Here is a 24,373-nt window from a genome sequence, read left to right as displayed (position 1 = left end):
TCACATGGGACTCAGAGAGTGTGACATATTGCTTAAGAAACCTGGCCTGTTACCAGAAAATTACCAGTTCCAGATCATTCCTGAGCACAATAGGTTTCAAGGCATGTCCACCAGCTTGCAAAGTAATTAATTACATTACGTAACGTCGGATGACCCGATTCGTTTATTTTCTTAGATTTTGATGAGACATTTGACCTACATTTGAATCCAGTGCACATGTACATGTCCACATGCGCGATGGAAAGGAAGACCCCGAGGTAGTGATGAGGGGGTAAGAGTACTGAAGTAGTTATTAAGCAATGCGGCACAAGCAGAGCCACACTGGCCATTGTTTTACAGGCGGAAACTTTCAAAGGCGAGTGTTAAGAACGCAATGACCTGAATGCCAGCATGCCTATCGTCTGTCTGATCTGACTTGAGCTGCAGGGCCAGCAGGTTGGAGTAAACTGACAAACCAGCATAGTCTGTCTGGTGTCGGTTCCTAGGGAGAGAAGGAGGAACTCCATGCCTCCACTGCCGCAGTTTGTCTGGGTGACACGGTGTGGGCTAGCAGCCTTCCAGGTAAAGCGTCTACTCGCTAAAAACGACCACTTTTCCCATGAGTTACGAAGGCCCTTGCTGTGAGATGCAGGTGCAGTGAAATGAATGGCTGTGTTTTTCCCTCGGCTTTGAAGGGTACCTTAGTCTTAAATTTGTAGCATGCAGAATATACTTTGCTATTTGAAGGCCTTATTACAACTGAGGGATGCTAGAAGAAGTTTTATGGAGCTTACAGTACACCACATTAAGAGCTTTGGACCAGGCTAATGGTCCCTGCTCAAGCCAAGAGGGAGAGCTTCCGGTGCTGCTGCAGAGTTATTGTCAAATTTCACAGTGTAGTTTGTGAAAAAGATAACATTTCGGCCGAGCATTGAGGCAACATTATGCTGTGTCCTGAGATCAGTTCACCAGCCTCAGTGAGGTGGACACACTTTGCAGGCCTCTCAGACTTTTAGTTTGTATATGTAATGTGTTTGTTTGTAATGATAACTACCATGAGGCCTCATGTTAAAGCAGTTTTACTCCCAGCCTCAGATAGACTATGTAGTTGGGTCCTGTAAATATGATTCTTTGGGAGAATCAAGTGTTTGTTTACCTTTAACCCAGTATTTTTTGCTTGTTTGACTTCGTCTTAAAAACAAGCCACAGTTAAGGGCAAATAGAAAAACTGGATCATTTTTTTTTTCTGGAGACTTCAAGGGTGTGTTGTATTTGATTTAATGCAAAACATAACCTTACAGGGTATGATTCCCTGGTATAAAGGAGCTTAAGGTCTTAATATTTTTGTAATGCACTTACACCTCATTTTGATTAACCTATGGTCATGAATCAAGCAGATGTAGGGGACCATAGCTCAGGGGCTATTCCTGAATATTTTTCAGCTATACCCTGGCATTCGCTGCAAACCACTTATAATTTTGACATAATTTACAAAGTAGATCTGAGTATTTTTGTAATAGTTGTAAATTTCTTTTATATTTTTTCCTTTTTATATAACTGCAATAATCTTTTTTTGTAAACATTAAACATTTTTTGATTATTCATATAATCTTTTTTTCAGACAATTACCACTAAACTGAAAATCAACATTCTTGTACAAATGAGCATCATGAAAGCCATTAGTGATAAATTGAAGTCCCTGTTGTTACTTTGGGGGAGCTGTCAGTTGAACAGTGAAGAAGCAAGCTATGCTACTGCTTCCAGGTTCATAGTTTCTACGGTCATTCTGCCAAAAAGTCCACGAAGAAGATACTACTGGGACATAGCAGCAGCTGCATGAGGGCATTTAACTGCAGCTACAGCTATGTGGACCTTTGTCCAGGCGCACCACACACGAGGAAGAAAGCAAAGTGGAGTGGGCTGGGAACAGAGGGAAGGAAGGAACAACCTGCTGGCAGACTGCTGTTAATGCACATCCTGCTCGTGCAAACAGGACTCACGAACCAAGGCGGCGAATCAGTCAGTGTCCTGTTTTCTGGTTATATTAAGTTCTCTGATGCTGGAGACAAACATTTGTCTTACAGATGATACACACCTACAGAATGATTCACACTTTGGATATCTGAGAGTGAACAGCAAGCACTAATGACGTTAATGAGTAAAGCCAAAGGCCAACAGTGCACTCAGACTGGGTACTGCGCAACACATGCAGGCCTCCTGCCTGTCCCAGGCTATCTTGCAGATTCTAAATAATTACATTGTCTCCAGCCCAGCCCTGCCAGCCCGCACTAAAAGTGCATTAAAGGAGAATGTGATCAAGAGCGAAAGTGATATCCTCTTCAGAAGAGAACGTACTGTGGGCTGCGTCTCGGGAATTTGACCATGACCGGAAAAAATCACAACCCTGATTGCATGTCTCGACACAACCGCTTACTTTTTTCATGACTTGTGGCATATATTTATTAATTGTAGATATTGTTCCAGTGGTCAATAGACTTGTTATACTTTAGTCAATATTTAAGCGCTGGACATGGATTGTGGATGTTTGTTATATAAGACACTTCAGTTTTCAAAGATAAACTTGCCAGTAATAAAATATGAGATGGTTCAAATGCACTTTCAGTTTAAGCCATTGTGGTGATAGTGGTAATTTGTCATGGAAGCACACTGGTCTTGATGATTGTGGAAAACTCAATACGCTGATTTTCTTTAAAAAATGAAAATTCTGTAGCCACGTAACACATTAAATCAGTCACCCTTGTATAAAACATATCACTCATGGGACTGCATCACTGAAGTATGAAATGGTTAAATAAATCCAGGGTAGCATTGCTTGGTATCTGAATTTACTGCAGATTACACAAATTGTTTGAATATACAATATGAAATTGTGCTATCCTGCATTAGTACAAAATTCATCAAAAGATAACTTTGATACCCCTTTCCAACAGAGACATTGGCCTGTGTGTCTGTGTGTTTAGAGACACTGGTTTTGGTAACATGCTGTGACAAGCGGCAGGCACTGGTTCTGTTTGAGCCCAGACATAGGTTGTGGCTAATTTGATTGACAGACACCAAACTGTGGCAGGGGAGGGTGAAAGGAATGTGGAAGGCAATGCACATCCTTTCTTTCCACAGAAAGGACAAGAGCAAATGAATGAATAAATCCTACTCTTAGTATGATAAACTCAGACAAGCGAGCATGTTAGCCAGTTATTGGCAATGCAAGAGTTCTCACCTCACTCCATTTCTTTCATTTATACATAACAAATTAAATGCTTTAAGAAAAACATTACACAGAAGGGTTTTAAACATTGGTTAATTCTCAATGGAAATTTACTTTTGAAGATTTGAATAAGCATATAACAGACGTAGAGAAATATGTAGCGGAAAATGTATCTTTTCAGGTTTCCTTACCTTTCCATAATTTATTTTACAGAGCATTTGTAGTGCAATGTGCATTATGAAGTAAGAAATACAAATTTCAACTGGCATTACAATTAAAGTTGCCTTATGGTCAAATCTGGCATGAAATGCAAGACAGGCTTCTAGAAGAATGTGCTGATTGAATAGATCAAAAAAATGAAGTTTACTGTAGAAAATGAGCATCTGCAACAATCATGTTTTTATATGAAGTTTTAGTGAAATATTGAAGTTAGAAACTTGATCTTTACTAGGTGCTCAGGATATCGATACTGCTCTTGTAGTCTGAAAAAGTGAGACTGGTATTCAGTTGATTTGATGAAACAATGATTCAGCTGAAACTATGATTAAAAGTGTTCACACATCCCATCCTGGTCACTGGTTCCACCTTCCTGGGAGTGAGAGTATTTTTTGGTTTCCAAAAACATATGCTTTCCTTAAGGTAAGCCACATAATACATCAGATCCCACTAAACTCCTGACAGATGTTCTCATTAAGTTAACCAGTACCCCCCCCCCCCCCCCAAAAAAAAAATCATCCAAAAAAATCACCCAAATGTGGGAAATGAATATATGAACGTGGAGCTGAACCAGAATTATGCTCCTTTGACAGATGGAATCATCAGCACGCTGATAAGCTTTCTAGCGTGTTCCTTGCGTTCTGCATTCCTCTGAGACAGACTGCAGACCTAAGAATGTTGCTGCCCAGACTATCGTACGTAGATGTGCCAGAAAAAAATACTTAATATATTTTATCCCTACAGCAAAATGAAAGCAAATGTCATAAGGTATGGTTTTCTTTCAGATCTAAATATTGGCTTATTGATTATTATTTTGATAGGTTTATGCACAACACTTCAATCAGTGAATTTCATTATAAAACAAGTATATGAGCTTTATTTACCTTTGCGTAACATGTGATAATTATTTCGCTCTATAAGCTTCTGTTAAAACGACTTTGAATAAGTTCAAAAATCCATTTTACGGTTAGTAAATATTTCGCCGGATAAAGAAAAATGGAGCATTAGGACCCTGCAATAGGTGCTACCAGGATTTCCCTTTAGGGCTCCAGAGGGAAGTCGCACGCATGCGCTGACTTTACTATCAGTTGATCCCGATCGCAGGAACAAACAGAGTAGGATGAAATGTAACAATACAGACTGCAACGTCGTACCTGCTTAAAGGAGCCGTGATCGATGTGAAACGTCCAACCAACTCATCGCTTAGGTAAACGAAACCCTTTCTTACCCGGATTTTAAAAAGAAAACAAGAAAAGTGTCAGAAAAAAACTAAATAAACTGGAGATAAAATAAGTGTGGACTCTGGACGTTAATGAAACTAAAGCGGGTTGTATCAGAGAAGATAAGAACGACCGAGAGGGATCAAATAGGAAATATGTTATAGAATATGAAAAAACAGGATAAGAAAATCTGCCAATTAGAAGCAGCTGGTCATAAGCTCCATTAAAGTGGACCACCGAATCGGAATGGCTTAATTTTGCAGAGGGAAAGGGAACGATTCCTAACACAAGAAAAAGAAGAAAGTTTTCAGATATTTTGTTGGAAACTGTTCTATGAAAAAACTGCGTTTTGCTGTCTCTGTATCCGCCGACGGGGCCACCTGTTTTGTATCGGATCTTATTCACCATGTCCAAAGTGATACAGAGGAAAACCCACTGGACCACCAGAGTTAACGAGTGCACGATCTGCAAAGACTCTCACGATGAACTGAATGTGGAGTTTCTAGGAGGTGCGGAGAATGGAGAGTTTCCGTACATTGGACAAGTTAACGAGGATACAGTGCTTTACAAGAATGGTAGATTAACACCGGGGGAATTAATACTGGAGGTGGAGGGTCTCTCTGTGTCTGGATTGCCCCTCTACGATGTATTGACAGTGATGAAGAACTGTAAGGGATCAGTCAGGTTGAAAACTGTGAAACAAGGTAAGTGATGCAAGCAAACAATTTGGTTCCATGAGTTTGTTTGTTTGTTTGTTTGTTTGTTTGTTCGTTTGCTTGTTTGTTTTTAGTGTATTCTGTTTAGTGGCATATATTGGCGGACCAAGCCAGTATGGTATAGGAGGCGTAAATGGTATCGTAAATAAATGATAACTTTTTGTTCATACAGTTTAGGAATTCAATCCGATTTCTGTTGAACAAAACATTTCTATAGCCTCGGAAACACCCACTAGCGTCACATTTCCCTTTCAAGAAATAGCATTTCCGAGTTACTCTTTCTCATTTATTTTTAATAGGATGTTCTTATTTTTTCAATTAATCGTCTTCACAGTACATCCCAATCAAATAAATAAACTTCAGCTTCAACGAAATAAATCGCTTGTGTTAAACAAATTAATCTGTAAAGCAATTGAACTGTGATGTAAATTAATTATGATTTACAAAATGAACAGCACATAATAGCCCCTGAATTACCAGTGAAAACAGCATATAAATGACCAAGGAAGGCGCTACTTCATGGTCATCTTTGAAATATAAGTTGATGTGAAACCACTTTGACAGTCATCCAGTTATTGTTGAATGAAGGGATGTTCTGAGCAAGCACATACTGTTACACATTGTGACAGATTAAAAAGTGATATTGGGGTCGTGTATGTGCAACTCAAAAACAGGCCCTCATAGAGAATGAATGGCCACATTCCCAAAACTAAACTTTTATTTGGTTCTGGTCATAAGACTTGTTTCTCTCCCCCCCCATATGCACATCTTCTCCAGGTTTAAATTCCAAAAATGTTTTTGAATGTAGATAAATGAATAGTAGCAGTTTCTCTTGCACAATATTGTTCCTAAGGGCAATGACTTATTGAAAGAGACAACACTTCAGGCTGTCCTGGTTACTTCTGTATGCGCACAGTGCGAGTTTGATGGGGTTGACCCCATTGCCTGTGCTCTGGTTTGCATGTGAGTCTGTGGTGAGATTCTCAGCTGAGTGGAACAACCAAGCTGTGTTTTGTCATTCTGCTAGCATGACCATTTCAATGTAGAGCAGACCAAGGTAGTTTGATATAAACATTAACCCTTGAAAAATATGAACTGGCCAAGCTCACGTTGATCTACAAGTCTGCTGATAAATTACAAAATTAACACGCACACACCTGTCAAAATTCATAAGTCTGTATAAGTATTGAGGCACATTACCACTTTGCAATCCAAGTGTTGCAATCCCAGTGTTTCTGGATTTACTTGGTATAAATTTTAATCAACATGGACTTTGATATGAATGGCACAGGATACAACTTAACAATTCATGACTTTCAATGCTTTATTCTAATGGAACCGTTTGAGCCATAATATGCCCAAAAATGTGATGACTTGCCAGTGTGTATTCAAAATGTGAGGTAGTTTTATATAAATACACCTATGCCAGTAATGACAACAGTTTTATAGAGTAACACTGCATTGTTGTACTTTCTGTTCCAAACATTCAATCAAGGTGAACATTTCATGGAGTGATTCAGCTCAAATCCACGAATTCCTTACCAGGAAAACAGCCAACCACTCACTTTCTTCTGTGTGTTGAGAACACCGCTGGGCTTATTCCATATCCCTTTAGAGATGCTTTAGCAATATGGTCATATGGTGGTGTTTTGTTCCAGATTAATAATGCATACATTCAGAGAATCTACTCTAATCAGTCTTAATTGGGAAAATATGTTTTGTAATTAAGTCCATTTGTATATAGCCTATGGATTTCCTGACAGAGGACAAAAATGTTTCCTTAATTTCCGTATTATATGCAAGTTGGCAAACCAAATCATGTAGTCTACAGCAAGCAGTAAAAAAAAGATGACAAACTGTGGTTAAGTAGATTCAAAGCTACTGGCTTCTATGGTCATCAAAGGTTGTAGTACCCATATCTTTTCAAGGATTAACACTGCTCATAGCACTTTCTCTGTAAACAATCATGTGAAAGGGCCATAACTCATGTTAGAATAACAATCAGGTTAAATTACAGCTTGTTTGATAGGTAACATTATAAAGGTGAGAACATTTAACAAATATATTTTGAACCCAGCATTTCGGTTAGTTTTGAAAGAGGATGGGAATATGTGTTGCTGACTTCCACAGCATGCCTCCATTTTGTTCAGTTCGATTCAATTAATATTTATTTGTACAACAGTTTTTGCAGAGACATTTTGTGAAGTAAAAAAAAGTACTTTTTTCACATAATTTTAATTGATTTCAGTGGATTCTTGACTTCTTGTGATGTATACGATATGACAACTATCTAAAGACTAGCTCAGATTCCTAGGATCAGGTACCACTTAATAAATGTCTGACTGGATTTGGGTTTTAAAAACAAAATGTCAGTATTATCATTTAAGCAATACATTTGCCAAAGAAAGAAAAGAGTGAGTAATCTGTAACAGGATTTGGTTCTTCACATATGGACCACTGGCATTCAAATGTGCGGCCTTGCTGATTCTACTGACAGACATGCTCTGGGAAAATCATTAAGTGTCATGTAATAGGGAGGAATTTCAACATGATATGCCTAGCCCATGCTAACCCCTGTAGCATGTTTCATATCAGTTTGAATTGTACAGAAATAGTGGTATTTCTAGATTTTATTTGTCTGCTTTTTTTTTTTGAAGAAATGTAATGGTTCCATCTGGTCAGGGCAGCGTATGTGCATGGAGGTAACCCAGGTCACTGTGTCTGGCATTCTGTGGTTGTCTTCAGCCAGAGCTCATGCAAAAGTGGAAGGGATTCAGAAAACAAATCATGCTCTACCTTAGTCAAATCTTAATTTCTGTTCAGTCGGGTCAGGTAGTTTTGCCATAGTTTGTTATAATTTGCATGAGAGTTTAAATACCTTAATCTCACTAAATTCTTTCTGTGGTAGAGTCACATAGGATGATGTTAATCAGCCATGGTGAAGAGGTAAATTATTAGTAGTCCAGGAAATACAAGAACAGTGTAAAATATGTGGGTTTGGCTATGAGATGCATAGTAGCTCTTTTTATGCTGCTGAAACTGTGTAAAAACACACCTGAAGCTGTTTACCAGAAGCAGCTATTCGCTTTAATGCTAATCGCTATAAAAAGAGTCCTCGGCTGTTGGCCAGCTATCAGACTTGACTGATAAGGAGTCTGATAAGGGGTCCGTTTTGTTCCCTGGGCCTTTCGCTTTCATACAGAACCAGAAACACGGGCTGTTCTGGGGATGATGACGCACCCAGAGCTTTGTTACCTGAGGAACCTGTCAGGTCAGATTACTGTTGATGATGGAGGTCCCAGCCAGCCCTTCTAGTCACCTGATGAGGGAGATCAGGGAGGGGCTTGAGCACCTGACCTCGAAGTTGATACGCATGTTAAACCCCATCCTCCGATCTGGAAACATGAACCTGTAGAAATTGCCTGTTTGTTTTTTTTCTTGCTAGAAAACCAACCTGAACACAATCCATATTAAACTTCAGCCTCAGCGTGAGGCTTTTAAATTAGTATATTTGTTCTGTTGTGATGAAGTCCAACTGCAGTCCATTTAGAAGATAGACAGGGTAAATTCAAGAAACGCACAAAGAGAGCAGAATAGTTTACCAGGGCTTGTGGTAGAATTAGAGACCCTTGGAATGCTCAAGCCTCGGCTTGATAAAGTATAGGAGGCGCTCTTGACTGTAGGTTCAGCTTGACCCTGGTTTCACCTGAATGTCTTGTTCTTATAATTCAACTTGAATTATTAACTTTTCAAATGAGTCCTACTTTCCCTATGCGTCTGATTTAATGCTTGTCCAGGAAGGGTATCGGAATGCTTGCTGTGGTCCAAGCCTACAGCATGCATAGTTTTCCCAAATTTTTCCCATTCCCTGTCCATAACTGAAAGCATTCAGAGGGTTGATCACTTGATTAGCAGTGGATCTCACTGTTGGGCAGAAGCAAAATGGTGGAGTGATATAACAGGGACTCCTGGCTATCTCGATACTCCTTGCAGCTTTGCGATTGGAAGAGTAGAGGGTTGTGGCTCCCAGAGAAAGAATGTGTGTTATTTAATTTGTCCTTGGTTTCTATTTGCGCTGGATGTGTAAATAATTCTGTGCGTAACGTTGCTGGCATGAAAAATGTTGGTACAGATGGGGACAAAGGTTAAAGTGAGGTTTTTTTTTTTCTTGACGTAGTGCGTGTGGTATGTTGTGAGGAAATGATCACAGCATGCCCCATAACCCAGTGCATTGGATTCATTTACATTGTTCAGCTGACACAAGCTTGCAGAAAGACTGCTTTGTACTGTAATGGCAGATGTGTTGAGAAACACTTTAAGGGGGGGGACAAAAGTTTTCCTTTTTTATTTATTTATTTTTTAAATCTGGCTAATGTGACAGTGCTGTGGAGATACTAACAATGTACTTTTTCATGTAGAAGAGCACTACTGTTTATTCTGAGCATCCTTCTCGTATCATCACGTATCAGATTCATTCAAAAATGTCAAAAAGGTTGATGACCCTCGATGATGATGATGTTGTGTGACCTCGAAATTCTTGCCTTCCCTGCCTCAGGACAGTTTTTGGTTCGTTAAAAAAAATGCATTCCACAAAATGTCTGCTGCATTACTTGATGAGTTCTGAACTTAAGGTTGGAAAGCATCAGTAGCCATACAGACAAACATACATGTACTTCCTGCAGTCACTTGGACAACAAGATTCCGCTATGTATACAATGTGGGTATGTGCAAATATGATCATCTTGAACTTCTATTCACAATCATTTGATCTACAGACAAAACAGCAATTGCCAGACCTTCTCACAGGTAAACATTGATTTGGGAGACCAATGATCTGATTGCATCTCCTGTTTAACTGCTTTCAGCACGGTTCCCTGAGTTTAGTCCGTGTATTTGAGCATTTTAAAATTGTACTGGAAATGTACAGTAATAAAACAGTTGTGTTAATAGTTGCATCTTAACAGTCCTAGACATGTATACTTGCCCTGCATAATGCAGAATGTAATTTCACAAATTTCCCTTATTTACTATCTTATCCAATGCAGGATAATAGTTCTCTTGGAATTTGTGAATGGAATTTGTCACACCAGCCACTCTGTTTACACACCTCCCTCAGACTGGAAACCTTCCTAATTTCCAACCATAAAATAGTAATGTGCACCCAGCAGGGGACTTTTCATCCTCCTGTGTGTACTGTGCCTGTGGTCAAGGGGCTGGGTTGCTTGTGGTGAAGTTTCAATTGTCCAGGAACTGCTGGAGATGGAGGTATGCTGGGACGGCAGAATACCATGCATTCCTGGAAACCGGAGCGGACAGGATCCTGGTACTCTCCTCTGTCCCGAGATCTCCAGTTTGTTTGAGGGATTGTCACTGGAAGCGCTCCAAAAAATGGCGTCCCATGCATGAGTTGTGCAATTCATCGGGTCTTCGGTGTTCTTCACCCAACATACTTTGTCATTGTATTTGCTCAACATTTATTTATGTTGACTTAATTAAACCCACAATGGTGGTGTTAAACAGAGTTTCACAATGCTTCCCAGTTTAGGGTCTGATGGCTGTTATTGGGTTGCCTCTGTATGTGGACTTTGAAGGTTCCTGTTTTTGTAATGTACTGTAGATAGAAAATGGAAAATAAATACCTGACACAGTACATTCACTGATGCAGCACAACTCATCTGCCGGGTATGCATAGAGATGATTCCTTTATAAATGTTCCCCCTCTGTGTGTGCATGCGTGCATGTGTGTGCATGCATACATGTGTGTGCGTGCATGCATGTGTGCATGCATGCATATAAGATTGTTCTTCTGTTATCATGCTAGGTAAGTGTGAAAGTGAAATCCCATAGAATCACAGAACTTGGTAATCAGGGAAATGAAAAACAAAGATAAATGGTCCTGGAGTATAAATCCTTCAGGAATGGGGATAGTTTGGAAAATGTTTGTTACTTGATGAAATGAAATCAAAGGTACCTATTTTAATCCGAATCATGTATTGACTATACGTGTTATGCATTATTTGAGCTTTTTTAACCAGGGACTTATCTTGTAAGGAACATATTTTTCTTCATCCGCTTTCTGAAATGCAGCATAAGATGCAATATAATAATACCCTGTCTGTAGTTGACAAGTGCTTACAGGTCAATTCTACCTATATTGCATTCTCAAAACTGAAAACATATGAAATAACATATTGTAATGTTTTGTTAAGTAATGCAGCTTATGTGTGTTGCTTATAGAGAGCTGAAAATTATTGACCATGAAAAGCACTAGAAGGATGCGCAAGGCAAACTGCAAGTTCAAAGCAAGTCAGCGCTGGTTCTTCCTGTGTCAGGAAAAGTGGGGGAAATACTGAAAGACTGCTGATGTACAGGTAGCTTCTGACGACCCAGTTTGACTAAAACCATTTATACCCCTATTATCACTGTTAGCGCGCTAACAAATAAACGCACCTGAGTTTGTATTTAAAATTGCCTTAAAATGTTATTGTGCATGAGAAGGTAGAGTACCCTTATAGTTTCATTTACCACACCTTCAGAAACTTGCTCTGAACTTGCCGATTTTAGGTTAAACCACAATGCAGTTATAGAGGGACAGAAATACTTTCTTCCATTTAAGGCTCATCATTTATAATAACAAAGGTAATCTATGTATTTTGATTTATTGCAAGGCATAATTGCTTATCGTATTTCTGGATTCATACCCCTTTGGTTGACCGGTCCTTAATCTCTGCAGTCCTGCTGCACATGTTATCAGTGTCCACCATAGATCATATTTTTTGAAATACTCTCTCTTTAACCCCTCTCTTTTATCCACTGATGTGGTTCTGTAAGCTGGTTTCTAGTGCATTGCCATCCTGTTGAAATAACTTCCTGCCTCCAGAGTGGAGAGTTGCATGGCAGATCGACTCATCCATTAATTTGATACCTCCCACATTTTCAGTCTATTTGTCAGATTATCATAATCCCTGTAGTGCAATAAGACCTTGTCAGAGAAAAAAAAACATCCCATGGCCATGTAACAGTATACCATGGTGAATGTTATTAATTTGTAATGTAATGTAATTTTATTTTAATTTTTTTTAGCTGAATTTTTTCTTTTTTTTGAGAGACGCAGGGGTGTGCATTTGATTAGTGTCTCCTAATTCTGAATATGTACTGCCATGGGTTAGCAAAGTGGGCTTCTTAGGGATCTATGGTGGTGAGTAGTTAGGTTGAACTCTCAAAGAGTTTCGCTGATCACTGGAGTTGGCAGACTGTGTCCTGAAACAACAGATGTCTTCAGAGGAGTCTTCCAAGCTGCCGTGTACCCTTTTCTGAAGGGACGGAAAATATCACCAGTGTAGACTAACTTCCTTGACTACTTGCAGGTATTAACATTCAGTGACTGTGACAGAATCCTGAGATGTGTTCATTCTATAACACAGCCAACTACACTTCCATATGTAGAACTTTCCGTGCACGCTCTGATGCGTGAACATTCCTGTAAACTTTTAAACTATTTACCTAAATATGGATACATAATCATAGCACTGAGCATCCGAATGGAGGGAAAGAAAGACAAGAATAGAAGTTGCTTAGACTTGTATCCTCATGATCTGTAGCTTGTGAGGATATTTCTGGGTATTAAAATCTTCAGAGATATAACCCTACACGACTCTCTCTAAGGTTGAAATGAAAGACAGAAAGAAAGCACAACTATTCTATACCCCAGATTAAATACAGATTATTTTTACTGGAAGAACAGTTATATGTTCTAAATGGAAGGAAATTACCTTTTATTGTTTTAATTCCCAGGGTTTACATTACTGTGTTTAAAAATGAATCGCCATAGAGAATTTTATCTTTTGAATCTGTGACAGAAGTGGGTTCTTCTCTGCAGGCATCTGAAATGCATGCAGAGATTCTGTATCTTTGCACGCACGCTTGCGTGTTTGCTTTATTTGTTTCATGACCATGCTCATTTTAGTGTCCAATTCTTAAAATATGGAATATTTTCTCTCTATTTTTATTCTCATTACCTTTAATTATAGACTAGCCCAGGCCCTGGGGCCCGATTACACAAATCTCATTAAAGCGAAGGCCCTTCTTATTCTGGCCTCTCTTTGCAAGGGCAAAGCACACACATTTCCTTGGGAATAGAGACCAGAGCCAGCCTTGATTACGACGGTTTGAAAATGATCCTGTATTCCACAATATAGCTCAGACAACAGAGACACTCTGTTGGCACTGAGGTAGTGTTGTGAGTCTGAAGTTTGTCTGTGGCACCAAGGCGTAGCTTTGGCTGCTTATGCTCTTCTTTCTCTGTTCATTCTTTTTATTATATTTGAATTTGCCTTGTGTCCTTGACCAAAGGGCATTTGGAGAACCCTTTCTGCATGAAATCATCAATGCAGCCTTTGCAGGTAAATGGTTCTCTCACCGTTGAAATTTGGAGAGGAGATCCGTCTCCATGACAATCCCCACCTGGGAGATGGATGGATGCGTGCTGCTTCATGGCTATGGCTGCGCACAAGCAGGTGTTGCCACACGGGGAGCCTGCTCAGAATCAGGTGGACATGCGTCTGTAGTGCCTCCCCCAACAGGGCTGTGCACTACTGCACTGCCAAGATTGCAGAGCTTCTCCTGCATGGACCAAGGAAATGGATTTGGCTGTAATAGTTATAGACATGTGTTTGCGTATTGCAGGAGGAACTGGTCTTGTGTCAAGCAACAGACACCATTATTGTGCATTGGTATCTAACCAAGGAGAGTTTATGACTTGACTTTGAACTTTTATGTAATCAAACCATGTCAATGCCATGCAATTCTGTTCAACTCTGTGTCATAGAGTAGTGTTTTAATGCAAGAGCAAGTCATAGAATAATGAAACAGTGTTTATGAAACAGTCTCTAAACCAACTACTTCATTTATTTTGGAATGGCAAATGAAGTAAGGATTCATCAGCCTATAAAGAATTATGTGTGGTGTCATTTTGTGGTATTTTGTGGTGCAAGGCATTTTTACTGAATATTTGATACATTGTATAGGCAGATTCATTATCCTGGAAATGTTCTCATCCAATAATGTGTGTTAAACGAAGTGCTGTCTCCTTTAACATGACACTGGTCCTCCTCTTAGCAACAGAACTCACGGCCAGTCTCGTCTTGCCATTACTTGTTCTTCCCCTGCTAAAATAATTCAGTTTAATTGAAAAAGTAGCTCTTGGGCAGCATCTAATTATCTCCCAGTCCGGTGAGTGTTGCGCCCATTTCCCGGTCTGACTCCCTGTGCGTGACATGCTCCTCACTTGAGGGTCATGGTGTCTCCTTGCGGCACAGGTTGACTCTGCGAGGTCAGGGCTGTGATGTCTGTTCCCAAATTGAGCCAGGAGCTCTGGATGACTCCGCTCTGCACCAGAGGGGCCCCCGCTGTGGCACATGGTGCCGGCGTTAGGATTGAAGCCTCCGGCCTGCCTGGATCCAGTCCCACTTTGCCCATGCAAATGTTTATTCAGCGCTGTAGTCACCCTTTCTGCCCCGCCCTGTCCAGCTAACAAGCTAACTTCCATAAGGCGGCTGCGGGGATGTTGGAAAAATTGTTGGAAATCTGTATCAGTCTTCCTGCATTACATCCACAAAACTGATGGACTTTCTGGTATGTGTGGAACAGCTTGCACCATAGTCCTGGATTGTCCTTTAGGTGATTAGACGGACTCTAGTAAAGTTTCTCCGTTTTTTTTTTCTCTTGAGGCTGTGCTAGTTAAAATTTTCCAGGAATGGGTTGAGCTGTTGTGATCCTTAGGGAGAGTCTGTAATTCTGCAATCAGTTCAAAACTGCCACTCCTATGCCCACAATAAAAAGTGTACAGATTTAGCTGAGGCATCAGTGCCTTTACAAGAAGGGTGGTATGATGTGACTGATTCCTGTTTTGTTTTGTTCTTTGATTTGTCTATCCAGAACTAAATTGGATATCTGGAAGTTCACAGGGTCACTTTTTACACCCTGACTGAAGTAAAAAGACTGCTGGGAATGATGGAGTTGCAGGCATAATGGCTACCTCATCTGTGAAGATTTGGGCATGCCTAATCAATTATAACCATATGTCACTCCTGAGAACAAATCACAGACTTAAAAGCTTTTCTTTTTTCTGAAAAGAGCTCCAGTAACTGCCTGTTATATTAGACAATTGCTCTTCAGGCTGCAGAACTAGGTATCAAACGGCTAGAATGACCCAGGAGCACAATTGTGTGTCACTCCCTCCGGGGGATTGTTTCAGGATTAGAAGTACATGGGTGGACTCGATGAAAAATGTCATGAAAGGCCTTGAGAACTATGAGCTTGAAAATGTTTGCCTCTGGGTCGTCTTTCAAGAAAACAGAGTATTTTAATGAAATTTGAGAGTCTTGATGTGCCCAAAAAGCCCCAAAAACCAAGAAAACCTCAGCAATGCATTATAACTCTAACATCTGGCTATGTTTTTCCTGCCATGTTTGTAGCCATGTTGTAGACATGGTGTCACACATGCCATTCCCTAACACTGTAGAAGTGAAATGTACTGTGTACTGCACAGTTTCACCTTGGGTTTGCTGGCGTGACTACATTTTTATTGCAGTTATGACATCAAGTCACCATAATCTTCAACCATACTGCTCACCAACTCCACAGCACAAATGTTTTGTAATCAACTGGAATTACATGTGTGGAGCATTCTGGAATGTTTACATTTTCTGTGCATTATGGCTGGTTCTAAAATGAAATGGGCCATCTTACTGGAGGCTGGACGTTGTTATTTCAGTGGAACATGTTATTTTAAAAAGATGTGCAACTTCAGCAGGACCTTTTCTGGTTGTCATTTTTCTCCATTTAGGCCTGCAGTAAATGTTTATATTCAGCAGAAGGGGTAGTGTGGCATTTCATAAACATTTAATGTACTGTATCTCACCATCTATTTGAAACAGAAAGTAGGTTTCCATGCAAGCTTAAAACCAGCTCATTAAGAAAGGGAGTATTGTTCATGTGGATGGATCTCGTCCTCTGGGACTACCCCAGGGTCTTAAATGCTTGTTGATGAAAAATCTTATTTTCTTATCAGTCTCCAAATCCGTTCAGTCCATCTATCTGCAGTATTGATTTTGGTTATCTCAAGGAAGTGCAGCTGATACAGATAGCAGTTAATTCAAAACATGTGCTCGTATTTGGTCCTATAGTTCAAGCCACATACTGATTTTAATCTTAAATTTCTTCCTGGATTATCTATTCTATCTTTGGCCTTGTACTGCATGTCTGTGCACAATGCAGTTAATGATAGCGGTATGTTCATGTTGCAATTCAGAAAAGGCTATGTGGTATGTAGCATATTTTTTAAATGAGCTCTGTAATATATCAGTACTGAATTTTACACTGTTTAAACAAGTAAGAGGAATAAATAATTTTCAGAGTAATTCCATAATGATCAGACAGCAGTTTCTCTTGACTGCAGGTGAGATTAGAGAAATTTTGCATGAGAATGACTGTACTTTACAGATAAACAAGACGTATTGTGCAACTGACCCATGTTATGCTATAGGTGTCTTTATTTTTCACTTTAATCTTTTTAAAATATAGATAATTCATGTGACTACTGTAATCTCCTCGGATGCCCAGAGGATTCCGTTCAATTGATCTGCTCTGTGCCACTTTGATTGCTCTTTACAGTATTGGCCTTGAGTTCTATGTTGTATTTGTTTGAGAGTTCAGGGGATTTGCAAGGTGGAAGGGCGGAGTTTCCATCCTCCAACTGGACATGTCTCCTAGGAATGGAATTCGAGCAAAAGCCGACAGGAATGTGCACCAATCATTATGAAAAAAAAAAGAAAAAAAAAAAACTATGACAGGTCCTCAGTAGTGTCAGAGATGTCACATGACGCCTGGAGATTAAAAAGGAGAAAATGTAGTGAAGGGGTGTGCTACCTGCAGCAGGGTTGATGTTCCCTCACGACATGTCAGTGACATTCCACTGAAATGGCTCCTGCTTAAGTGGTCTCGGAATGTGGAAGCTGTCTGGAATGTGGCTCGTCCAGTGCAGACTGTACCTTCTCTCTCTTTTCACCTGGTAGAGCGCTCACGGAATGGGTCAGTGCAGACTTACACTGTTCTCCTTGAGTCCCGTAGCATAGGGGTTATTTCCATAAAAAAACCGCTCATGTGGATCCACTTGGGCACATGGCATGGCTCTCTTTAGTTCTCGTCCTGTGTGGGACATGGGCCGTGCATTTTCACCGGGGGGGGGGGGGATGTTTTGGGATGCGGGGTGGAAGACGCTGTCCTGTGGGTGTGGCTGTCCCAACTGCTCCACTGCTCTCGGCGCCACACATACCAGAAGGTGTTTTGTAAGCGTGTGCGGCAGCTCTGTACGCACGGGCGCACCTGTTCTCCCAGTCATTCTCGTCTGACCAGTTAGAGTGAAACTCTTGTTTGTGCATACCTATGTTACACCTGTTGCAGGTTACTGGGCGGAGCCACATGAGAGATTGTCAACAGCGAGGTATGTGCAGAGAAGCCTGGGGCTTGCTCTGTGTGGAAATGTTGCAGCACAGCTGAACTACCTTTGTGATTTATTGACAGGGAAGACGAACAGACTTTTATTTCCCTTTTCTTGAAAGGAGCATGCGCCCACACCCAAAAAAGAAAAGAGGAAATGTAATTTGTGCCAGGTGAAATGCAATGCGGTGTCTCTTAAGCACTCCTCGAGCACACTGTGGAGCATGTAAACAAGATGCTTGTGGGATTGAAATCAGGTGCCTGGGATAACCATGGCAACAAGGACAAGCCTTTACACTCAGCATGGCTGCGGACAGTGCCGTTTGACTGACTGACAATTAAATGCGCTTGACATTTAGGCCTAAGTAGACATGTATGGGGACATTTGGAAGTAATTAGTCAAACAATTACAGAGGTTGCCTTCACAATACACGACTCATTTAGGCTATTCTCTCTTTTTCATGTTTTGTTGTGGTACAACAAGCCAATACTCACTCTTTCTTTTTTTTTGAAAGTGAAATCCTATTTAGCTGTTTAAATTTTGACTCATTATGTGATGGTTATGCTTTGTATTTAACTCAAACCATCTGTCCAGTACACAGGGAGAGGGACAGGGGTGGGGAGGGAGAGGAGCCGTTCTTCGCTGAAACCCTGCATTTAACTTTACCTTAACATTTCTACTGTTCACTGTGCATTTCCGTGTACAGTCACCCGATCCCATCATTAAAAATATCCCTTTCATTATCCATCCTGTAAATAATTTAGTTACACAGCATGAGATGAGAATGCATACAGAACAGGTGAAGTACACAGGCATACATTACTGGCTGGTTCCTCAGTGCTTATAAGCCATAATTAAGTTGTACACATAGACTGTTTTTGTATAAATAAAATGTATTTTTGAGAAATTGTAAGCCATTGCTGTCCTCCACTGCTCCATTTCTTAATCTCTTCTCTGTACAGTTCTCTCCCCAACAACCCGTATTCAGTTTTCCCAAACAACGAAAAGAAGAATGAAAAATGTACCAGTAATACCAAAAAATACAAATAATAAATATAACTGCATGGGCGGCAATGAGCCAGGTTCCACTGCAAGGCCGGTGAAAAATAAAACGTATATCGGTGGACCTTGTTGTTCCTTAAGGAAGGTTTTTCACTATAACGGTATTGAAACAGTGTGTTGCCCCACTGAGGTTCAGAGGGAGTGACATGGGGTGATCATTCAACTTTTAGACCATGTTTTATGGCAGTGGTTCCCAATCTGGCATTTTGAAGACATGCCTGTTGGGGCTTCTAAGATGTTTTGGGAAAAAATGTGTCACAATTCTAATACAAATGGGACAGAGGTGCTGTGTGGGAAGTCTTCGTGAACAATGTAAAGATGCCAGTCATAAATGTAAATTGCCGCTAAGATGAGAATCTTTGATGTTACTTTTAACTTGGTGGTGCACTAATTGGTTACAATAAGGATGAGTATCACGAATTTGAGACTTCAATTGACAGTATATTGAAGTTTATGGAAAATGTACAAAAATGATTTAATTAATATTGCATTCAGTTTTTTCTCAATCACTTATTTATTTATTTATATTAATTTTTTTGCTAACACAAAACACAGTCACTGGCAACACACCCCAAATCTGGCATCATTTGGAGTTATAGTTCAGGAGAAGTGTTTTGAGGGTGAAAATTGGCAGCCAATATTATAGGTTGAGCTTATGGGTCCTAGAGGCAAAAATGTCAAGAATTGAGCAGGTACGCTGTTGTACCAAGTTTGACAATCCTACGAGGAACAGGGTGGTGGGGCTGAGGGTTTTACTTTGGGAACTAATTATAGCGCCCCTTAATGGTCAACTCATGCATGTTTCTTTTGTCCAGGTTAAACTGCATGCCAAAATGGACAGAAGGTTACTAGTGTTTAGCTAGATTATTGAACAAATAGTGGATAATAGTAGTAGTAGTAGTAATAATAACTATAATAATAATAATAGGAATTTCAGCAACTACAATGGGTTTCCCCTGCTTTGCAGTGGAACACTAAGAAGGAAAAAAGTTTATGGAGCATGATGTGTTCACCATGTCTAATGGTTCTAATACATGCAGTCCCATTCTCAGCTTGTGATTATTCCTAGAGAGGGTAAAAATATATAGACCAAGTCTACATTGTAATGGCATGTGCCTAATGCTCATACTTCTGAAGCTCTCCATGATAAGATGGTCCAGCATTTTTTTAAAACCTCTGAAAGGCTGCCTTTCATTAATCTTTTTGAGATAGGCTGAGCAAGGTTCAGGAGATTTGCATGTTAATGATGGTTACATTGTGTTGATTGGGATAGGTCTCCAACCCTTTTAATTCAGATGATGTATTCTAGCTTATTATAGGAAGTTAAACCTTTTATCAAGAAGTCCAAAACTTAGCATGTGCCGTATGGACTTAACTTTGAATGATTAAAAAAAAGCTTTCATTGGAATGGATGGAGCTCAGTGCTTTTGCCTTAACTTTGGATTTTTCCATAAAATACACTAAATGGGATGTGAATTACTCATGGATTGTGTGAATGGTTTCAAGTAAGCTGTATTGATGGTAGCCATAATCAATAGGTGTGAAAGTTTGACCTGGACTCTATGGCTAGCTGTGAGACCTCCAGATGTGTGATTTACAGGGATACAAATTGAGTTTACCGGCTCTCTGTAAGGATTTAGTGCTGGAGGAGGATTTTTGAACTCAGCCCACTCTACGAAAACCACTTGCTGAGGAGAGCACCTTCTCTATCTCAGTCCAAAGCTATCGATTGGCGGGAGTGAGGCCGTGTCTCAGGCAATCTCTCAGGGCCCTGTGGCCTGGAAGTCTACTACACCTTAGTGTCCTCTTATTGACGTTTCCTGAGATGTTAAGATCTATCCCTCAGCTTTCTCACACTGAACTGAACCTCGTTAGCGCTATGGCCATTTTATTTATACTGCCATTTACCATGCCTGTGCACTGCGTTTTATGTGTGCTGGGCTTTATCTCTTACCTAATGTGTATGCCCTTCAGGATGGGTATCTTTATCGCTGTGAGGAATGCAGTGCAATGAATGCAAAAATATATAAAGCGATTTGTTTTATCATCACTTCACTTAATGAAAATCTTTTTTTATTTTGAGAATTTTGATGTTATAGTTCCATTTTACCATATTACAATTGCTTATTATAACTGGAAATGCTATGCATTAGGCTACAGGATACTAATGATTTGGTTCTGGGCCAACTGTGTTTAGGCTTCACTTGTTTTGTAACAAGCATTTGTATGTTCCATGTAACTTTAAGCACAGTCTGAAGGTTAGGGGCTGTCAGAATAGGAACCCAGTGTTTCCAAGGAAAATCATTTTAAGGAAGCATGCCACGGTTGTGACAGTAAAAAAAATAAAATAAAATCTGTAATGCTTTTGAAACACATACAGTTCCGTTTATATAAAAAACTGGGCGGTCAGGAAAAATAACCATCAAAACAAAAAATGCATGGGTTACCAACATTATGCAGGCATGATATGGAATCTGTATTTGGGGTCTTAATGTATTTAAAGTAATCCATAACTTTGACATACAGTATAACTGCATAATGGATATTTATGTGTTGAATAAAGTTTCCCCTGCCTTCATGATTCCAGTTCTCACTGGCAATGAATGTGCTCTTTGTTCAGTTTAATGAGTAAAATGACATTGTATAAAAGTCTTATGATTGACACATACAGTGCACACAAATGCCCTGTTTCCTGGAACCTTTTTATGATGTCACCATTTACACTAAATTTAAGCCACATAGGACGGCAGATTTTCCCATGAAATGAAGACTTTTGACATGTTCTTAAGGTATAAACCAGCATGTTTGTTCAGAGATGACAGAACAACCTACCCTTCTATTTGTGTCTTTTGCTATAACACTCCCTTCAGGCATGTCTGATGTTATGAGAATCTGGGCATTTCTGGGTTCTGTCCAGTCAGGCGGTCAGCTCTGTGCTTTGTTTTCACAGCTTTCATGTGCAAGCTGTTATACTTTTACAGAATGAATGGGTGCAAAATGAGGCAGGCTTGCAGCTCGAAAAAGGCCAAGCTTTTCAGATGCTAAATGGCAGGAGAAATGAAGTCTAAACACCAATAATGTAATGGAGCCGTGAACCTTGTCAAATGTATATTAATTTTCTCTGCACCATTGAAGAGGTTCCAACCTGCAGCAGCAGTTTCCACAGTCCCTGTTTGATAGTCTGTAGATTCAGCAGTTCAAGAATGTAAAGGCTGTTTCAGTAATGAATTGGCTGTATAGAATTACATAGAATATGTAGTGGCTAAAGATTTGAAGATTTTGTACTGGTCTTGTGAGTCCATACAGAGGAGTTCATAATTTTTTATTGAACACTACTGGCATTTGTTAAATGGTGGTGAGATTTCACTGAAATAGTTAAGCCTACATTGCTAAGGTATTTGGAGAACTGCACTGCATTAGGAAATAAATATTGCTCCCCCCCCACACACACTTATCATACATGTCATATAAATTACACAGATTGTGATGTCCTCTAGTGATTTACGACACAAATATTCATGTTCAGGGCAGACACTACCTATTAATCTGCTGAGTAAGGAATATAGGGGAACAAATCTGTATCACACCCTAGATTCACCCGTTGCTCTACAGTACATCCCCTACAATGTAGGCCTACATGAATGACTATGTGGTGGTTACAGACCTTGTATGATTTCTCATCTTGGGAATACTTTTTTACAGTGGTTGAGTAAGTTCACCTGGTCTTTTAGAAAAATGGAGATGAAACCAAGATAAGCAACCGTGGGATCAGTGAGAGATAGACGATAAACAAACACTGGAAAGGCCATGACTGTCTGACACTTTGTTCTCCCGTGTGCCCAAAGAACAAGTGCAAACAAATGAAAGTGCTGCTGGCAGGCTGCGGCGGTGGGGGTAGGGGTAAGGGGGGCACATTTTTGATTCCTTCATTCTCACACTACACCACTCTAGCAGACAGTGTACTCACCCTCCTCTTCTGACAGCCTTCTGAACCGTGAAGCCAATGAATTCCGTCACATTCCACATTCTGCGTCCTGTGGAATCTTTTGATTGGCTGTTTCCCTGATATGATTATTTCTGTCTGCCCTGCCATCCATTTTGCGGACCTCGCTTCCACAGCCTGAGTCCATGGAACTCGTGTGTCAGGCCGTGTGCAGAGCCCGTTAACTGCCGCGCTCCTCCAGGAACAGGCTCCCGGCAGACTGCAGGCTTTTCCCAGGATCAATATGACATCTTTCTCCTTCCACATTGCTGTCTTCCTGTCTGCGGTTATGAATTTTCCATCTGCTGCGGTTTCAGTGGTGCCATTTATGACGTGCTGTATGTTTCTTTAATTAATGACATAAAAACATTTTTCTCAATGCTACGCTAAACCACAAGCAGATTATTAATATTTCCTAATTAACTTTTTGCATTTTATCCTTAATGTATCCAATATATTGGACAGAACTCCCTGTCATCATTTTTTCAGGTAGTATCCAGTAGTCAGTAAGCTTTTTAAAAGCACTGGCTCATCCCAATCCTAAAAATGGAAGATGTCACATTTATGCACACATTTTTCTTCTCTACACTGCGCATTTCTGTGTTCTGTTGTGAGTTAATCACTTATGACTGCTTTTCTGAGGCAGAAAAAGGACTAATCCTGTCTCTGGGTGAAACTGGACAGACTCCCGGGCGGGGTTTAGATCGGCATCTGCTTGGGTTGTTTGTGGACATGTCCTCTCCTCCCACGGTCCCTGACAAGATACTGTGTCCTGTCTATAAGTCTTTACATCAAACAGTACCTCTGTTTACCAAGGGAAGGTGGACAATTCTTTACACTGGACTAATACTTGCTTTAACACTTACAGGTTTTCAGCAAGAGCTGCACAATGCCCTCTCCTCTAGTTAAGTCCTTTATAAACAGTTGCATCAGCAGTAATTAAAAGCCTTTGACAGATGCCAGACTGACATAAAATGTGCTGTGTTGATATCATATGCGTTTCCATGCAACAGTCAGGTTTTCTGAGAATGTGTTGACTTCTCCTCTTTTCTTGATTTTTTTTTTGTTTTTTGTTGCCACAAGTATTTATGAATTGTGTTTAGTGCTTGAAGGTTTTATATTGTGCGTTTGAAGACAATGTATACTGTAGCTTATATACAGTTGGACCGTTCACAGAAAGTTATTGCTATTGCTTTTGGATTTGTGTCATTTTGGTGATATTGGAAATGGTTATTTATGTGAAGGGGAGAAGAAATCATTACACTGAAGGCCTTGAGCAGAAGGCAGCTAGTATTACCATCATATATCACTTTGGCTATTGGCCAGGACCCCCGCGGGGCTCCTTTCCTGCCCGAAGACTGATGTCCACGAACGGGCAGCCTGCTTGTGCGGCTGGGGCGCGGGAGCTCCACGGTACGCTCATTAAACGCTGCTCCGTGTTGGTCCTCCGATGTGCTTACGCTCTTCGGTTTT

The 24,373-nt window shown here is 40.2% G+C and overlaps 1 protein-coding gene across 10 annotated transcripts in view; it reads left to right on the top strand.

Moving 5' to 3' along the window:
- Positions 1–4,485: 4,485 nt before the first annotated feature.
- The window catches only part of magi1b (membrane associated guanylate kinase, WW and PDZ domain containing 1b), a 126,321-nt gene continuing 106,433 nt past the window's right edge, over positions 4,486–24,373 (top strand). For 7 of the 10 annotated variants that reach the window (XM_064304029.1, XM_064304027.1, XM_064304024.1 and 4 more), the window contains exon 1: positions 4,488–5,345. In XM_064304029.1, the coding sequence (XP_064160099.1) occupies positions 5,048–5,345 (298 nt within the window). In that variant the 5' untranslated portion in view covers positions 4,488–5,047. Of the gene's footprint in view, positions 5,346–24,373 lie in introns of all 10 variants that reach the window. The other 3 variants (XM_064304033.1, XM_064304032.1, XM_064304031.1) reach the window with 1 other exon arrangement.

This window comes from Anguilla rostrata, chromosome 13 (assembly GCF_018555375.3).
Source record: "Anguilla rostrata isolate EN2019 chromosome 13, ASM1855537v3, whole genome shotgun sequence".
Lineage (NCBI taxonomy): Eukaryota > Metazoa > Chordata > Actinopteri > Anguilliformes > Anguillidae > Anguilla > Anguilla rostrata.
Note: the sequence above shows the minus strand (reverse complement) of the source record. Positions and strands in the feature narration are given on the sequence as shown.